At 35.8% G+C, this 20,164-nt stretch overlaps 1 protein-coding gene across 5 annotated transcripts; it reads left to right on the forward strand.

The window, feature by feature from the left end:
- Positions 1–227: 227 nt before the first annotated feature.
- Positions 228–19,319, forward strand: LOC111901544 (probable serine/threonine-protein kinase PBL22). Of its 5 annotated transcripts, XR_008223861.1 has the most exons (9): positions 258–1,039; positions 1,117–1,163; positions 1,265–1,481; positions 1,586–1,611; positions 1,712–1,825; positions 1,900–2,817; positions 2,906–3,036; positions 10,689–10,780; positions 18,948–19,319. XR_008223861.1 is itself a non-coding variant. In XM_023897410.2 (8 exons), the coding sequence occupies exons 2-8, from the start codon at positions 898–900 to the stop codon at positions 2,918–2,920; spliced, it is 1,479 nt and encodes a 492-aa protein (XP_023753178.1). In that variant the 5' UTR covers positions 228–321; positions 867–897; the 3' UTR covers positions 2,921–3,280. The 5 variants fall into 5 exon arrangements, 1 of the variants encoding a protein (XP_023753178.1); XM_023897410.2 differs by lacking the exons at positions 10,689–10,780; positions 18,948–19,319 and having other exon boundaries at positions 228–321; positions 867–1,039; positions 2,906–3,280; XR_006191962.2 differs by lacking the exon at positions 18,948–19,319 and having other exon boundaries at positions 10,689–10,799.
- The last annotated feature ends 845 nt before the right edge of the window (positions 19,320–20,164 follow it).

Raw genomic sequence — 20,164 nt, forward strand, 5'->3', positions numbered from 1 at the left:
TTGTAAACTTATACACAAAACTTTTATTTTTCTAATTTAATAACTTTTATAAATCTTTGATTTTCTATTATCATTTTAAATTATCAATAGTTGATTTTTTTTACCCGTAAAAACCATAGGTTTTAACGTAATAATAATAAAAATAATAATAATAATAATAATAATAATAATAATAATAATAATGTTTTCCTTTTACATTTATAATTTTATATGCACACTAATTTCGAGTTAGTCGCCTATAACAGGACTTCGTCTTCGGTTCCCAACTGTTTCATCTTCTAGACTTCATATGAACAACATCATTTCCTAACAAATTTTCAGGTTCTTATTCTCTTCATTCCAAATACAGTAACAAATGTCGTTTTTGTTAATTCGTAGTTCTTGATTTGGTTCTCTGTTTCGAAGCTTAGATCCATCAAGAATCTCTCATGTTTTTCTTTTCTCGCGAAACACTAATTTCTTGCAATACTATTTTGATATGCCTCGTTCTTGATTTGAATCTATGTTTCAAATTTTGGATCTTTGATAACAATATTTCTCATGCTCGTTCTCTCAATTTCTCCTCCAATACCAATGTAATTTTTTTTATAAAATCACTTTTTTTCCCCTTAAACTATAATTGATTACCGGTTCTTGATTTGTTGGGTTTTGGATCTTTTGACAAAAGGGGTAATATTATGTGTTCCTAATTTCCAGAATTGGGTTCTTGTCCATTACATTTTGGTTCAAAATTTCCACCGTTCTTTTTCGGTCAACAGAGGTCTTTAATTCCATGGGGGCTTCTTTCATAATTAACCAATTAGCATCTGTTAATCATTAATTTGCTAAATAATTCTATTTGTTCAACATTTCCGGGTTTTCAAAAGCCACTAGCAGTTCATAAATCTGAGCATCAAAATGAGCACTAAACACCGGTTAGTTCTTTATATTGGAAAAGATAAACTTCTGTTAGTTCGATGCCCATGTTGCTGGAAATTTCAGTATGAGCCACCACAAGTTCCGGTCTATGTATGTGGAGGCTGTAATGCAATTCTTATAGGTTCGTAGGATATCTTCGGTTGATTTCTTTTTCAAATGTTTTATGTTTTTTTTTTGAAATGTGGTGTAACAATGCAGTGAAGAAGGATAAATGCGAGAGAGTTGATCCAGATCATGATACAGAGGTAAATGCCGGATATTTCTCTATCTTCAAGAAATTGACTTGAGAGTACTTATATTTATCGATGCAAATTTTGGTGAATTATTTTTGTTTGTGTATGGATAGATATTGGTAGCACACACAGATTTTGCTCAAAAGGCAAAAATTTATGGTAATAATGTATTTCCACATGACACCGAAAGTTCAAATCACTCGCTACTACAATATCCAAAGGTGAACACTAAACTCCAGTTAGTTCGATGCCCAAGTTGCTGGAAAGCTCTGTTGGAGCCTCCAGAAGTTCTAGTCTACAAATGTGGAGTTTGTAATGCAATTCTTTTAGGTCCGTATGATATATGTTGTGGTGTTTTTTTGCTTCTTTGATCTTTTTTCGATTTTGTTTTTGAATATTCTTATTTTTGTTTGAAATGTGTTGTAACAATGCAGCGAAGAAGCATAAAAATGATACAGAGGTAAATGTTGGAGATTTTTCATGCTTCAAGAATTTCATTTGACGATTATTGTTTATGTTGATGTCATTTTGGTAAATTATTGTTGTGTATGTGTGCATAGATATTAGAATATGCGGAGGTTGCTCAGAGGGCAGATATGTATACTCATAGTATACCTCCACTTGACCCCGAAAGTTCAGATCGAACTCATCGAACACTGCTAACACATCCAAAGGTTAGTTTCATAAATTTTTTGTGTATATGTTGTTTTAGACTTGATGAATATTAATTACTCCTGACTACATTTAGATTAAGCAAATAAATGATCTCAAAATCCCTCTTCACACCATAAAAGATTGTACCCAAGACTTTAACGAAAGAAACTTCATCGGGAAGGGTGGATATGGAAGGGTCTACAAGGGAATCCTCTTCTGGGCTGATCATGTAAACCAAGTAGTTGCTGTAAAACGGTTAGATGTCACTGGGTTTCAAGGTAACAAGGAGTTCCACACTGAGCTCACACTTCTCTCACAATATCAACACGAAAACATTATAACCCTTGTAGGGTTTTGTGATGATAACAAGGAGATGATCCTTGTCTATGAATATGCGAGCAATGGAAGCCTTGATACATATTTACTTGACACTTCTATATTGGTTCGACCTTCATGGCCACAACTTCTAAAAATATGCATTGATGTTGCTTCTGCATTGGACTATCTTCATAATCACGTGGCAGAAAAACACACAATAATACACCGTGATATAAAAAGTTCAAATATTTTGTTGGATAAGAATTGGAATGCAAAACTTGCTGATTTTGGGCTGTCAAGAATAGGTCTAGCAAATCAACAGAACACGTTTGTCATCACTAACATTGCTGGCACACATGGTTATTGTGACCCACAATACGAAAAAACAGGTTTTCTAACAAAAGAATCAGATGTTTATTCGTTTGGTGTGGTTTTATTTGAAGTATTATGTGGAAGGCTCGCGTGTGATTTCAGTTACAATGACGAACGGCGATTCCTCCATCATTTGGCTCGAGCTAGCTACAAAAGTAGAGACATAGACAAAATTACTGATCCCAAAATAAGGAAAGATATCAAACCAAGTACACTGCTCAAGTTTTCAGCAATTGCGTATCAATGCTTGGAAAAAACTCGGGAAAAACGACCGGCGATTGCTGAGGTGGCATTCCAACTTAAGGAGGCCATGCAAATTCAAGTTAGTTCCAATATTTTTTTTTTCAATATCACCAATGTAGACATGTTTTGAGCGGAAAAAAGATTGCTGACACATCATATTATTTTAGATTGTAACTAGTTAGAAGATGAGTTACTCTTCGTGGTATAGACTATAGAGCTTCATGATGACCCTACCAACATAGCTTCCAACCATCCTCCAATAGGAGCCACACTACCTCATTCAGGGTGTTTTAACAAGGTATGTTACCTCTCCTAATTTATGCTTTATTTTGTTAGGTTTTTTTTTCTTGTACAATTTCTCTTAACTCTCTATGTTCAGGAGTTTTGTTCATCTGAATTAGGGGCTGAATGTTATTTACTTAATGGTCTTAATGGGGACATGCCTTAATTTGGAAAATTATGTATGTGTGTTTTGCATCTACGTGTTGTAGAAAGTCATTGAAATGATGTTTTACTAATTAAGTCCCTAACATTTTACAAAATTTCCTAATCTGTTTTTACTTCCATTTCACGTCATCAATTTTCACAAATATTTCTTAAACATCATTTATCCTTACCCCATTTTATAGTGGAAAAAAGAAACAAGGCGATATATATACTTGTTGTAACACCCATTTCCCAGAATGAACCAGTTGATGATATAAAGGAGTCAAATACATGGTTTTTGAGGAAACTTGTATGCCACGACGTGGCATGGCAATTGAAGATCGTGTGCCTCTTATGGGTGCCACGATGTGACGTGTATTCATAAAAAGATTTGGATTAAAATTTGTTATAATTTTTGTTTACATAGATGATTTGAACATAATTGGAACTCTTGGAGAGTTGGAAAAGGCCATTTCTTGTTTGAATTTTTTTTTTTGAAATGAAAGATCTTGATAAAACGAAATTTTGTTTGGGTCTTCAAAGTGAGCACACCAAGGACGAAGTTTTGTACGTCAATCCACTTATCTAAAAAAAGTGCTTAAGAGATTTTATATGGATAACTCACATCCATTGAGTAAACCGATGATGGTAAGGCACCTAGATTACAAAGGACCAATTTTCGGCCTTGTGAAAAACATGAAAAACTAATTGGTCCCGAAGTTAATATCTAAGTGCTAATGGTGCACTAATGTATCATGCTAATAATACAAACCTGATATATCTTTTGCTATAAACTCATTAGCAAGATGTAGTTTTTTCCAAATAAGAAGACACTAGAATAGAGTCAACACATTCTTCGATATCTTCGATGTATAATGGATATGGGCTTATACTACTTAAATGCATCAAATGGGTAGTTAAATGGTTATGCAGATGTTGAATATTTATCTGATCCACACAAAGCTCAATCCCAAACATGTTATTTATTCACTTGTGGTGGTACCACAATTTCTTAGCGTTTTGTTAAACAAACTTTAGTTGCTGCTTCTTCTAACCATACAAAGATTATATCAATTTATGAGGCAAATCGTGCATGTATTTTGTTAAGAAATTTAACTCATCATATTCGTGAAAATTATGGTATAACTTCTAACAAGGATGTTCTATATGAAGATAATGTGGCTTGTGTTTATCAAAGTAGACATAGCCAAAAATATATCACCAAAGTTTTTTTTAACTCATGATATTCAAAAAGAGCATGGCCTCCTACATCCAAATTTGAAAATATGGTACAGAACATTGATATGTGACCTTTCAAGGAAATCAAGTGTTGTGATGATCAGGAGGAGATGGAAACATATTAAACTCATTTCCCTAGCTAAGCTTTTCCTACTGAGTTTTCTTAGCAAGGTTTTTAACGAGACATTTTTTCCAATGTCTGTTATTAATCATTTACTCTTTTTCCTTAATAAAGAATTTTTTCCATGAGGTTTTATCTATTAAGGTTTTAACGAGGTATGATACAATCATCACTCAAGTAAGAGTGTTACACAATATTAGTTTGTGAATGACCTTTAGATTCCCCTTGTCTCCACAACTCTCCATCATTATTTAGCATTAGTAACAACCATTTCAATGTGTTTTATGAATTTAATAATGCACTATCATAATATGCATTTATATTATAACTCATTTTTCATCTTATTTTTGTAGTATAAATAATGAGTCATATGTATTAGAAAGTTAGTGATTTCATCACTGAAATCGTCTATATTTCCCATAAAGCATTATATTGCATACCCTCAATATATATATATATATATATATATATATATATATATATATACATATATATATATGTATATATATGTATGTATGTATGTATATATATATATATATATATATATATATATATATATATATATATATATATATATATATATATATACACGATACATCATAAAAGGGCCAAATACATGGGCCACACAATAAATGAATACACATACATACTATATATCCTACACTAACAGCTCCCCGCAAGTTGAACGAGGGTATGCTCACGAATGTTCAAGCTGGATCGAAAATCAAAGAACAAAGATGGCAAACTCTTTGTAAAAATATCAGCATATTGAGAAGAAGACGGAACATGAAGGACACGAACATGACTAGTGGGGACTTTGTCTCGACCAAAATGGAGATCAATCTCTATGTGTTTTGTACGTTGGTGATGAACCAGATTAGATGACATGTAAACAGCACTCACATTATCACAATAGACAATGGTAGCCTTAGCAAGCAGATAATGAAGCTCAAGAAGTAAGTTGCGAATCCCACATGTTTCAGCCACCGCATTAGCAACACCCCTGTATTCAGTTTCAGCACTCGACCTTGATGTAGTATTCTGACATTTGGAGGACCAAGAGAGAAGATTGTGACCAAGAAAGACACAATATCCTGAAGTAGACCGACGAGTCACTGGGAACCACCCCAATCAACATCGGAGTATGCAATGAGAGAATGACTAGGTGAAGAATATAACTGAAGCCCATAAGCTGTAGTACCTCGAACATAAGGTAAAATACGTTTTAGAGCAGTGAAATGAGGTTTAGGCGAGTCATGCTTATATAGACATATCTGTTGCACAACATATGTGATATTAGGTTGAGTGAATGTAAGATACTGTAATGCACCAACTAAGTTGCGATATAAAGTAGGATCATCAATAGGAGGACCAGATCCATCCAACTTTGCAGATAAATCAGCTGGACTAGAAGCGGGCTTGCAGTAAGACATAGAAGCTCGATTGAGAATTTCGATTGCATATTTTTGTTCAGACAAGAACAATCTATCGGCCGATTGGGTAGCTCTAATACCCAAAAAATAGTGGAGGTCCCCAAGATCCGACATAGAGAACTCACCACTCAATAGAGAGAGACAATGTGAGTCAGTAAATTAGGAGAAGAACCAGTAAGAACAATGTCATCCATGTATAATAATAGGTATGCCGTATGAGAGCCTTGTCTGTATATGAATAAAGAAGTGTCACACCGGCTATGAACAAACCCAGTGCGTGAAATGAACATGGCAAATCGCTAAAACCAACCCCGAGGTGCCTGTTTGAGACCATAAAGAGATTTCTGAAGCAGACACACAAAATCTGGTCGAGAGGGATCTCTAAAACCTGGTGGTTTTACATGTATACCATTTCTTGTAAATTCCCATGAAGAAAAGCATTCTTTACATCAAGCTTTCTAATAGGCTACTTATGTGTGACAGCAATAGTAAGAAAGGTGCGAATGGTGGCGAGCTTAACGACAGGACTAAACGTTTCATCACAATCAATTCCGGGACGCTGACTTCGTCCATTAGCAACTAGACGGGCTTTATAGTGAGATAACGACGAATCTGCATCATGTTTCTTTTTTAAACAACCAAATACAGTTAATAACACTAGCAGCAGGAGGTCTTGGAACAAGTACCCAAGTTTCGTTAGAGATAAGAGCAGTATATTCTTTAGTCGTTGCATTAAGCCAGTTTGGATCTTTAAAATCCTGTAGATAATTTTTAGGGATAGGAAAAGAGGAATCAATGTGAAGGTTTAGTTTGCGAACAGGTTTAAAATTTTCGTGTTTCGCACGAGTGAGCATAGGATGTTGAGATTGAGTGACATTGGAAGGAGGATTAGTAAATTCATGAGAAGGAGTAGAGATTGGAGAATTAGAAGGAATCGACGTAATCAGATTTGACTGATGAGAGCCAAGAGTAGGTGAGTTTGGGAGGTTGCAGAAGTCCGAAGATGAGGAGGTAGATTGAAGAGGGATGTTGTGAGAGGATGGTTGATTGGAAGTGCTAGTGTTTTGATCCGAGATGGCTCGTGAGGAGCATCATCCTTGAATGGAGTATTAGGGGGCGGGGTATATGCAAGAGGGTGAGATGAAACAGAATTGTCAAGAAAAGAGTAAGACGGTGCAATATTTGGTGTGATGGATCCAAAAGGAAAGACTGTTTCGTCAAACACCACATGGCAGGATATGATTATTTTGTTTGTGTCGAGATTAAAACAACGATAGCCTTTGTGATTGGTTGGATAACCAAGAAAAATTCAAGGGGTGGATCTCGGGGAGAGTTTATGAGGAGCATTGATGTGAGGAAAGCAAAGGAAACCAAAGACGCGAAGGTGATCATATGTTGGAGTTTTATTGTAAAGTTTATGAAAGGAGGTGTCATTGCCAAGGGTGGCGGAGGTAAGTATGTTAAGGAGATGAGCCGCCATGTGAAGGGCTTACGCCCAATAGGTGGGAGGAAGCCGAGCATGAAACAAAAGCGTGTGAATGGCATTGTTGAGAGTGCGAAGCATCCATTCAGATTTACCATTTTGTTGAGAAGTATAAGGACACGAGAAACAAAATTTAATGCCATTGTGTGAAAAAAGATTATGAAATTTATGATTGTTATACTCACCTCCGTTGTCAGACTGAAAGGTTTTGATATCAGTTTCAAATTCTTTATTGGCAAATGATCGGAAATGCACAAACTTGTCAAAAACATCATATTTGAAACGAATAGGATATACCCATACAAAGTGAGAATAATCATCAATAAAAATAACATAATATTTAATTCCACTTAAACTTTGAATGGGAGATGTCCAAACATCTGAATGAATTAATTCAAAAGGAAAATGTGAACCAGACTAGATAACTAAAAGGTAACTTAACATGTTTTCCCAATTGACATGCATGACATAAAGTAGGGTCTATAATAGACGAACAAGAAATATAATTATTATTAACTAGATTCTTGAACATGTGATGACCGGGATGACCAAGACGTTGATGCCAAATTGACGGAGCAATGGATACAAAAGCTTGAGTAGTTGGAAAAGTAACGAGATAAAGGTCACCAATGTTGTCACATCGAATGAGAATTTGTTTGGTGCGGTAATCCTTCACAGATTATCCAAAAGAGTCAAATTCAATAGAACAATTATTTTCACAAACGAAACGATGAACATAAATAAGATTTTTAATAATGGAAGGAGTAATTAAAACATTTTAAAGATGTAACGTACGATAAAGATTAGGAAGCGGAAGAGTGGTGTGACCCATATTTGTTATAGGTATTTTAGATTCGTCGCCAACTAATATAGATGATGAATAAAAATACTATTTTTATTAGAAACGGGCTTAAGGATACCTCCATGTACCAATCTGTGTGACCCGGATTATTTAACGACATTGTGTTGAACATTTGAGGGAGTGTAGTGGGCTCATGATTTTGCTGTTAGACCTGGTATGCATGCTGAGAAGAATATGGGTTGTTGCTGTTGGGTTGACGAGAAGTAAAAAACTGGTGTTGCTGTTGGGCCAAATTGTGTTCAGTTTGCTACAGTTTGGGCCCAATTACATTTGGAGTTGGCAACAAGCCAAGCTGGGACGGCCCATTAGTAGGATGAGGCACTTGAAACCATCCGTAGGCCCAGGTACCCCCTTCTCCTTGTCGTTGCAGTCCGCCACCAGGTAAGAATCCGCCACGAAGAGAAAAATTGCCACCATAATTATTGTGGAACCGGCCATCGAAGGTACCTCCTCCCCAGCCACCACGATGATCGCCATGACCACCATGATAGCTTCCTCTTCCACTGCCATGGCTATTGTTATTGGTAGATGACTGAACAGAAATAGTATTCGATGAGGAGGTATGATCGATATGCGTGATTGACGAGTCACGTTGTTCATCATGAAGCATTTGCTTCTCCTCATAGATAAGAATGGATCGAGCATCCCAAAACAAGAGAGGAGGTTCACGGTGATGGCTATTAATGGCAATGTATTGGAACTTTTGAGACAAACCATTAATCATATATGCAACAAGATTAGCTTCTGAGACCTTAGCATCCATATGCTCCAAACGATCAACAATGGATTTTATTTTGTTGCAATACTTTGTAATAGATGAGTTACCAAGGGAGATGTTCCGAAGATCTCTATCAAGCTGAATAATTTTGGAGGCTTTATTATCACGGAAAACCTTTTCCATATTTTCCCAAAATTCAAAGGCAGTGGCTTGCTTCTTGAAAATCATGTTGAGAAGAGGAATAGAGAGAGTACCGTATAACCAGGATTTTACAATCGAGTATGTGCGCAACCATTTAGTCAAAAGAAGACTCATCAGTAACCTTGTCTTTCTCTTTGTCTGCAGGAGGAGATTGAGGTTGAGGCTTGAGATGATCGTCAACTCCATAACCGATGCAATGGATTTCAAAAAGCACTCTCCATATAACATAATTCATCTGGTCTAGCTAGATCCAAGACGAACGGGACAACATGTTTTGTGTTAATGGTGGAGGAGGGCTTTTCAATCAAAGAGCCTGACATGGTGAAGAAGATGAGAGTGAAGAAAGAGATCAAAAGGAAAGGAGTCGTCGACTAGGGTTTAGAATGATCAAAGAAAGTACGGTGCTTTGATACCATGAAATCATCTATATATATATATATATATATATATATATATATATATATATATAGGCTTAGGTTATCTTGTTTTTACTAACTATTGTGTGCCAAAATGCGTAGATCTGGACTACTAGATGAATAGAATCAACAGTCATGATCTGAGGGTCTGTGATAATACCATAGGGTAGCATGTATCATATAATCACACAAATTTCAGCAAAAGGGTATTTTGGTCAATTAACCTATTTTAAAAAAGGAAATTTTCGGATTTTAAGGGATCATTAATTCCCTTATTTTTTAAAAATCTGAATTTTTTAAATTAATTCTTATTAAATTTTAATGTTATTTTTAATAATAACAGATTTTATTCTGTCAGAATGACAAAAAGTCAATAATAAACTAGTAAATATATTTACGGTTTTATTTTTGCAGAATATTATTTCATTCAAGATACTTTTTATATCAAACATGCTTAAATAATTATACAACATATCATCAAGAATAACAATTTCTTGATAATAACAACATTCTGAAAGAATAACAAGTGTAATTCTTAAAAAATAACAACATTCTTAAACAATGAGTACGATCATTCTTTAATTTATTCTTCAAGCCTTTCCCATCAGGTCTTCAAGCCATTTCTATCACAAATTCATTGCCAAATATTTTGTAGTGATACACTTGTAACAACTGCACATTAAACATATAAATAATTACCTACAATTCTATCAAAATACAACAATAATATTCTTTACAAAATAAACTATTCTTGCAGAATGGTTTTGAATATTCTTAAAGAATTTGTATTATCAAGAATATATCGAACGAACAAAACATTTGAAATATAAATACATGAAAAGATCATGTTAACACAAAATGTGACAAAAAAATAACATTCTTTATTGAATATTCTTATAGAATAATATACTTGTTGCATAATATTCTTAACATTCTTTGTTGAATATTCTAACAGAATAATATACTTGTTGTATAATATTTAGAAGTCACAAAAACTTAGCTTTCTTATATGAAAAAAGATAAAAAGATTGCTTAATTTGTTGATTTTCAGCTTTGCTCGTTTTCCAAAAAGGATGGTATGCAGTAAATGCAAGTTCTCATCAACTTTCCTCTTAGACAGCTTGTAAGCCACTGAAACAACAGGTAAATTGAGATTTCCATAAACAACATAAAGATATATAAATGTTCTTTGTTGAATATTCTAATAGAATAATATACTTGTTGCATAATATTCTTAACATTATTTGTTGAATATTCTAACAGAATAATCGATTTAAAAAAACATATCAAACTTGCCTAGTTTACACAAAATCTTTCTCTTTTTGACAATATATCAAACACTTGGAATGCATGTTTTATTATCAAAGACGTGGACAGTTTGTAAGCCACTAAAACAACATGCAAATTGAGATTTGCATAAACAACATAAAGATATATAAATATTCTTTGTTGCATATTCTAACATAATAATATACTTCTTGCCTCTTTTACACAAAAACTTTCTCTTTTTGACATTATATCAAACACTTGGAAGGCATGTTTTATTATCAAACACTTGGATAAGACAGGTCCAATTCCATTATTGAATTCTCAATCAATGAAATCCAATTAATTTCAAACAAAGACAAAAGTGAAATCAAACCAAGGGAGAATCATACCTGACAGCTTGAAGACGGTTAGTTAGAGTAAAACACCATGGTTGTTTGTGATTGCTCATGCTCCATGGAATGAATAATTAGATGAGATTATCAAACTTGGTTAAAAAAACAGAGCAAAAAATGAATTCCATAAATAAACAGGTACAAGAATACTTAAAATGGAGTTGTTCGTTTACATAATAGATGAATTTATGGGGTTATCCTTGCTACTTTAATTTCTTCCAAATCCCTACAATAAACATGATACCTAAATAAAGAAGATGGTCAACATAGTTTCTAGTAGGGTTCGATCGGTCATGGCAGACCTGTTAAGTTTTCCTTAGTATATAGGATGGGATAAACAAATGGGAAATAGAGGCTATCGATGCTTCAATGATCATGAAAAGCAACCAACAGAAATAACAGAGGGAAAATAATCGGAATTCATAATTAAAAGCTACTCCAAATTAGGGCTACGGGAAATCGAGGTCAAATGAAATTTATACCATCAAATTATGTCTCATATCGGCTTTCAAGAGTTTGAAAACAAAATTTGGCATATTTACTTCTCATACCTGAATCAATAATCCAAGGGATGATCATGGGAATTTGACATGTGTAATGCAAAATCGACCGGTGTGGTAAAGCTAGTTGGGTATGCAGAGTAGGGTGGTGGCAGTGTTGACTTTTTACCTCTCTCCCACTCGATCTTTATCTATGGAAACGATGTATCGGAAGTGAGGGTCTTCAGTGGCGATGGATAAAAAGCCCATAGAGCAAGAGTGAAGCCCCATGATCTTCAACATATGTAGACGAGGAAACAAAAATTGTTGGAGCAACCGTGTCATTTTTCTTTGTTGAAATAGATAACGATGGAGAGCCAATGGAGGGATCGCTGGAGGAAGAGGCGATGTTCGATGAAGACGAAGGAGGGTCGTGAAAGAAGAAGAACTGGAGTAGAGAATTTTGTGAGAAGGCGAGATATTTTTGTGAGCGACAACTGAATGATAAATGGATGTTGGTTTTCTAGGGTTTAACTAATTAAGGAGAAATTAATTGAATGATTTTTTACCATAATTATATATACGGAGTTCACCATTATATGCTTTTTTAATTTAATTAATGATTTATTATTTCCTGAATTCTCATTGGTGCATTTACGCACACACTATTTACTAGAAATATTTGAACCTAGCTCTCTCTCTCTCTCCATTTCTCTCTCTCTCTCTCTCTCTGTATATATATATATTGTAAAAATCAGACAAGATAGATTTCCCGAAATCTTCATTTCTTATATCATTATAGGACAAAGAAACAGAAGGTTTTATGTACTTACAACTGAAAACACACTATAAAACCCTAATCTACTCTCACAAATTCACACACTCAACCTAAACTAATCATACCATTCGATGATACACATCTGAACTACTAACTATCAAGACTCAAAGATATTACAATAGTTTGTTAATGCACTCAAGAATAGAGAGAAGTAGACGAGAGAAAATGAGAGAAAACCCTAAAACTCTTGAACTGAAGAAGAAGAGATCTGATCTGTCTTCACTCTCTCTCTCTCCTATTTTATACATCAGCAACACAAACATGGAGCATACTTGAATATCTGATCCAAATCCGATGAGCTGCGTGTTTCTCCCTACATTTACACTTTTATCCCATAACAATATCTTTGAACACAATAAACCCTTCAGAATAATAACTTAACACTTCAGACAAATAAATATGAGATTGATTATACCACTATTTTCAACATCTCCCTCAATCGAAATATTTATTTTTTTTCTTAAAAATATCAATAAGACCCATTTTATTAGATAGAAAATCATGTTGTTTTATATTTAAAGACATAGTAAGAATATATGCATTCTGTTCAGAATAACCAATCTTAACTAGTCTTAAAACCCCATTAGAAATTTTTTTCTCTAACAAAATGCAAATCAATTTCAAAATGCTTCGTTCTTTCATGAAACACAGGATTAAGAGCTAACTTAATTGTTGAGTCATTATCACAAACGACAGAAACATGAATAAGATCTATAATTTCCAACTCAAAAAAAGTTTTAGAACCCAAATTATTTCACAAGTAATAGAACCAAGAGCTCTATATTCAACTTCAGTAGAAGATCTAGAAACAGTAAACTGTTTCTTACTTTTCCATGATATTAAACAATTGTTAAAATACACCATGTAACCTGTTACAGATTTTCTTGTAGTCAAGCACTTAGCCCAGTCTGCATCAACAAACCCTTTTAATTCAAACTTATCAGATTTGGTTATTGCTACTCCTCTTCCAGGACTACCCTTTAAATATCTTAGTAGTCTGAAAGCAACTTTTAAATGGGATTTTGTAGGTTTGTGCATAAACTAACTAAGCACTTGAACCCCCTAAGAAATATCAGGCCAAGTAACAGTAAGATATATAAGTTTTCCAATAAGCTTTTGAAACTCAGTTTTATTATCTTCTCCTGCATTTATCATAAAATTTGTCTATAAAGGTGTACTAACAGGTTTACAACTAAGTATACCATATTCATGCAACATTTCTAAAGAATACTTTCTTTGATTTAAGTACAAACCATTATCAAAATTTACCACTTCAATACCTAGAAAATACTTAAGAATTCCAAGATCCTTAATCAAGAATTGTGTTTTCATAAAAATTCTAAACTTTTTTAATTCAGTTTCACAATTACCAGTTAATACAATATCATCAACATATACAAGTAACACAATAATTGAACCTTCAAACCTTCTAACAAAAAGTGAATAATCACTTATACTTTGTTGAAAACTAAACATAAACAAAGAAGCACAAAGTTTTTCATTCCATTTTCTAGGGGTTTGCTTTAAACCATATAATGACTTTGTAAGCTTACAAACCCTAGAATCATTAGCAGAATAATATCCAGGAGGAAGAGACATGTAAACATCCTTTGTGAGATCACCATAGAGAAAAACATTAATTATATCTACTTGATATAAAGGCCAAGAATTATGCATTGATAATGAAATAACAATATGAACAGTAACAATTTTTGCAACTGGAGAAAATGTTTCTTCAAACTCTATTCCCTCTCTTTCATTATAACCTTTAGCAACTAACCATGCTTTATATCTTTCTACTTGACTTGTATTTAATTTTGAAAACCCATTTGCAACTAATTGGTTTTATATTTTTAGGTAAGTTAGTTACTTCCTAAGTATGATTTCGATGAAGAGCTTCCATCTCTTCATTCATGGCCTTTACCCAATTAGGATCAGATAAGGCTTCATTGTAATCTTTAGGTTCAATGGTCTTCTTTAGATTGGAAATAAAACATTCGGTATCAGTATCAAGTAGAGAATAGTTAACAGACCTTTCTATACCATATTTATATTTTCCTTCAATAACATAATCGGCAAACTTAATTGGAATATGTGACTCACGCCTAGATCTAGAAGCACCTATAGACAGCTCTGCAGAAGGAGTTGAGGGAGAATGACTATTTTCCTTAGACACACCAGAAGAAAAAAGAACAGAACTAGCAGTAGGAGGCACAACTGCCTCGCCAGTATGATTGATTGACTCATTTGAGTTACTACCATCCAAGTCAGTGGCTGCATCAGCACCATCCAACTGACATTCTACTCCCAGTTCATCCGTGTTTATAGAATCATTTAAATATTCATTTGTGTCAGAAACATCATAGGAAAAAGGATCACTAGGGCCAAAAGTATCTAAAATTTTATCAAAAATAGTTGACTTTAATTTGTAAGGAAACACGAACTCATAAAATTTCACATCCCTGGATACAAAAGAAGTGTTAGTATCCAGACTAAGAAGTTTATAAGCTTTCTTATTAGAAGAGTGTCCTAACAAGACACATTTCTCAGCACATTCAGAAAATTTATCAGTAACATTTTGTTTAACAGCAAAACAAAGACAACCAAAAAACTCTTAAATGATCAAAACTAGGAGTTCTTATAAAAACAAGTTCATAAGGAGATAAGCCATTTAAAACAGAAGTAGGCATCCTACTTATCAAAAATACTGAAGTTAAAAATACATCTCCCCAATACTTAACAGGAACTCCTGATTGAAACATAAGAGACCGTGCAACATTAAGAATATGTTCGTGCTTTCTTTCCACAACTCCATTTTGTTATGGAATGTAAGCACAAGAAGGATGAATGACACCATGTTCTATATAAAAAAATTTCATTTGATTATTCACAAACTCAGTCCCATTATCAGACCGTATAGTCTTAATGTTAACACTAAATTGATTTAATAGAATATTCACAAATGATTTAAAACAATAAAAAACTTCACTCTTAGATTTCAAAAGAAAAAACCAAGTGGCCCTAATAAAGTCATCCACAATAGTCAGAAAATACTTAAAGCCCTCAACTGAAGCAAGTCTATAGGGTCCCAAAACATCTAGGTGAACCAATTCACCCAGTTGAGTTGAAAGATGCTGACTATAAGAGAAAGACTCTCTAGTCTGTTTTGCTCTATGACAAGCATCACAAGGAGGTAAAGACTCATTTCCATGTTTAAGCTTATCTTTTAGAACACTCAAGGCCTGGTCAGCTGGATGACCGAGTCTACTATGCCAAGTCAATTTTGAAACACAACATTTAGAATTAGTTAGACTAGCTGAATTACCTAAGGGAACATGATAAAGATAATAAAGCCCCCCCCCCCCCCCCAGATTCTCTACCATTATCCACCATCTCCTTTGATAGTGAATCCTGAATTTTACAATTATGTTCAGAAAATACAATCTCACAACCACTATCCTTACAAAGTTTGTGTACAAACAAGAGATTAACATTAAAGTTTGGAACAACAAATACATCAAATGAAGTGAGATGAGAAGATAACTGAATGTTTCCTATTTAATTTATGGGAGTAAAACAACCATTGGGATGTTTAACAAGAAGATTAAGTCTAGACACATCCAATATGTATTGAAGTTGTGACTCAGAGGCAATCATATGTTGATTCGCCCCTGAGTCAACAATCCAACTTTGAGAATTATTTGAACTGACAAAAGAGTTACAACAAGTAAATGTAGATGAACCTTCCATATTAGTTGCAACAAATACATCCTCACTAGCAGAAATGTCACTAATGAGATGAAGAAACTTGGAGTATTGTTCACTTGTAAGATAGTGAGCATCACTATTGTGAACAGACTCAGAAGAAAGTACATTATTATTATTTGAACTAACAGAAGATGAATTCACAGAAAAAGACTTATTCTGATTATTATTTTCATTTCTTTGTTTAAATTATTTTGGATAACCAATCAACTTATAACACCTTTCTATTTGTAACGACCCAGATTTTTAAAAGAAAATTTTCATTTTTAAATGATAAAAACACATTTGCATAACCATGAAATCCCAACATAATTGTTTCCAAATCCGCATTTATTACAACTTTATTTAAATCATCAGGGTGTCTCAAAACATATCAGTAAAAGAGAGATAAAATGAACGTCACGCCATCACGCCTTGCCTTTGCCCCTAGGCTCAGAAGTACCTGAAACAAATCAACAACCTGTAAGCAAAATGCTTAGTGAGTCCCCCAGAGCATACCCCACACAATACACAAAAACATACCCAGTTAGCTAATTAAAGCTACACACAAATCACATAAGCCATGCATACGTAAAACCTGTAAAAATGCCATGGGCTACCACACATGGTCTTTACCTAGGACATCCATGGGCTACCCCACATGGTCTTATATCCAATGTCATGGGCTCCGCCACATGGTCTTTACCTAGGACTGCCATGGGCTACCCCACATGGTCTTACATCCATTGCCACTGTAACACCCAGGATTTTGAAAGCCAAGAAAGTGAAGGAAACCCTAAATTTAAGAGGGACTCGACGAGTCAAAGGAAGGACTCGGCGAGTCGGAGCGGGATCCGGGTCGATAAGAAAGTGACCAACTCGACGAGTCGGCCAAGTGGACTCGGCGAGTCTGGTCTGTGCGAGGAAAACCCTAAATCCGGGGCTTGGAGCCTATATAAGCATCTTAATCTTCTTCCTAGGGCTCCTTTACAGCCTCTTGCACCCAGAACGCCGCACCTTAAGCCCCCATTGTGTTCATTCAAGCTTCTAGCCATTTTGAGTGGGTTTAAGGAAGAAGAAGGAGTGGGAATCCTTGAAGCATCAGGGAGTGGCTTTGGATCTGAAGTTTGGGAAGCATTTCAGAGCATTGGAAGGTATCAATTCGTTTCTCTCCTCCATATTTTTCCTTGGTTATGAGTTTTGGGGCTTTTAAGCCATGTTTAAGACCAATCTTGAGCTTGAGGTCCAGATCTGAGGTTGCTACCTCAGATCCATGTTTATTTTGGTATGTAATCCCATAAAGTATCAGCCATTGGGTGGAAATTGGAGTCTCTTGGTCCTAAACCTTAGCTATGGGTGTATTTTGCCTAGATCTCACTCTCTACACGTAAAGGTTGCAACTTTACGTGGGAAATAGGCTTGGGGAGGGTAGATCTATAGTTTGGAGCTCATGCATGACTCGGAAGTCCTCTGCATGTAAGTGGATCTTAATGGACTCGGCGAGTAGCTTGAAGATGAGGAGGAACTCGACGAGTAGGATGAACAGCTCGTCGAGTCGGTTGAAGTTAGACATGGACTCGGCGAGTGGTATGAACAACTCGACGAGTTGGTTGAAGATTGCCTTGGACTCGGCGAGTCTACTAGTGGACTCGGCGAGTCAGATCGTGAAACCTCAAACCCTTCGAGTTGAGACTCGAATCAGTGAGTCGGGTGGTGACTCAGCGAGTTGGACAGGACAGGACTTGGAGCTAGTTGGACTCGGCGAGTCATGGACTGACTCGGCGAGTCGGGTCGCGAATAAGAAAGACCCTGAGCTTATGAACTCGGCGAGTCTTTTGGAAGACTCGGCGAGTAGGGTTGACCTGGAAGGTTGACTTTGACCAGAGTTGACTTAGTTGACTGTCAGAATAAGTGTTATATGTATATTGATAGCTCGGAGAGCTAGAGGAGCAGCGGTTCAGGAGATTGTTGAGTAGCAGCCAGAGGTTTACCTGCAGGGCTCAGCAGTTCAGGTGAGTTACCTTCCAGTAGCGGTGGGTCTAAGGCCACAATGCCGACCCACCAGTAGGAGTTGTATGATAGATGATTGTCTTTGTGATATCATCTAAGTTCGCTAGTACCTGACATGTTATATGCTAGCATGATATGCTGTATGTGATAGTAGTCGAGTTCGGTTGTTAGGACCGAAGGGTAGTCAGACACCCCAGATACGTCTGACAGTATATGATTATATGTATGCATGCTGGCTTGTTATGTTATATGTGATCGTAGTAGTAGGGGTGAAATAGTCCCCGAGGATCGGTTGTTAGGACCGATGGGTAGTCAGCACCCCAGAATGGCTTGACACGGGTAAGACGGCACCCTAGAATGGCCGTATGGGTAGGTCAGCACCCCAGAATGGCTTGACACGGGTAAGACGGCACCCCAGAATGGCCGTATGGGTAGGTCGGCACCCCAGAATGGCCGTACCGGGTAGTCAGGCACCCCAGAATAGCCTGGCAGTATATATGTTATGTGTTTGTATGGTATGTGGTAGATTGGGGGAGCTCACTAAGCTTCATGCTTACGGTTTTCAGTTTTGGTTTCAGGTACTCGGTTTTCAAAAGAGGAGCTCGGGAAGATTGCAGAGCACACACCATAGTCAGTTAGCCTGGGAATGTTTGACTCTGATAATGATATTATGTTTTGAATTTAATACTCAAAAGTTATGTTTGACTTATGATATGTTGTTATAAATCTATTTTTAGTAATGTTTAAAAGAAATTTTTAGTCATGATTTTTGGGATGTTTCAAGTTGGTATCAGAGCCTTGGTTTGAGGGATTCGGGCGCACTCCTGAGTGTGTCTGAACTCAAACTAAGGAAGTGGTATATAGTTTTCAAAAGAAAAATCGTAATTACAAAAGAATTTTGAGAAAAGAAAACAATTTTAGAAAAAGCAAAAAGAGTTTTAAAAAAAAAAGAGAGAGAAAAAGGTGTGGTGCATGCAATCAGCCGAGCTCAAGTAAGTACTCCCAATTTACCCATACAAGTTATGTTATTATTTTCAATATCAGTTTCAGTATCAGTTTCAGTTCAGTTTCAGTTCCAGCTTCAGTAGAACAGCATGCTAGAATAGGACTAAGGATCTAGGATGATGCCTTATGTGCCTGCTTTATGTGTTCCAGCTTGATGAGAATTGCATGCTAGTAATGAGTAGACAGCAGTAGGATAGCCTGTTTAGGTTATGCCTGGTAGCACGAGCTTAGCATTGTATGCTAGTGTAGTTTCTCGTTATGAGAATAGTTTTGCCTGAGTATGTCTCCTTTATCCGAATGCTGCTTGCTTTGTGCTTTGTGGGACTCTGAGTGATGAGAGTTAGCCATTAGGTGAATACGTTTCATCACATGTGATCAGGGTTGAATAATCTCAGAGTGCTGGATTTAGCCCTATTGCGCAGCTCTCGTTTGAGTCCAACCGTTGTAGGGACGAGTCTTGTACTTGAAGGATTATCTGAGCCTCGTCACATGTGATGGTATTCAGGTGGTGACTAATTGGCATTACTAGGAGGCCTTCAGCAGCTGAGGACTGTGTGGGTAGAGTCAGAGGTTCCCAAGGGCAAGCCTAGGATGAGAGTAGCAGAGATCAGTAGAAGAGTAAAGGGGACTGTGTGGAGTTGAGGTAACTCTTGAGGAAAGTATGGATAGATGTGGAAGGTAGTAGGGGCCCATACTACTGAAAGCATAGGATCCGTACTCGATTCAAGAGGGGCCAAGACGAAACCAGGAATGGGGTAGTGAGTGAGAAATTCCTCAGCAGTAGTATGTA

This window comes from Lactuca sativa, chromosome 1 (assembly GCF_002870075.4).
Source record: "Lactuca sativa cultivar Salinas chromosome 1, Lsat_Salinas_v11, whole genome shotgun sequence".
Lineage (NCBI taxonomy): Eukaryota > Viridiplantae > Streptophyta > Magnoliopsida > Asterales > Asteraceae > Lactuca > Lactuca sativa.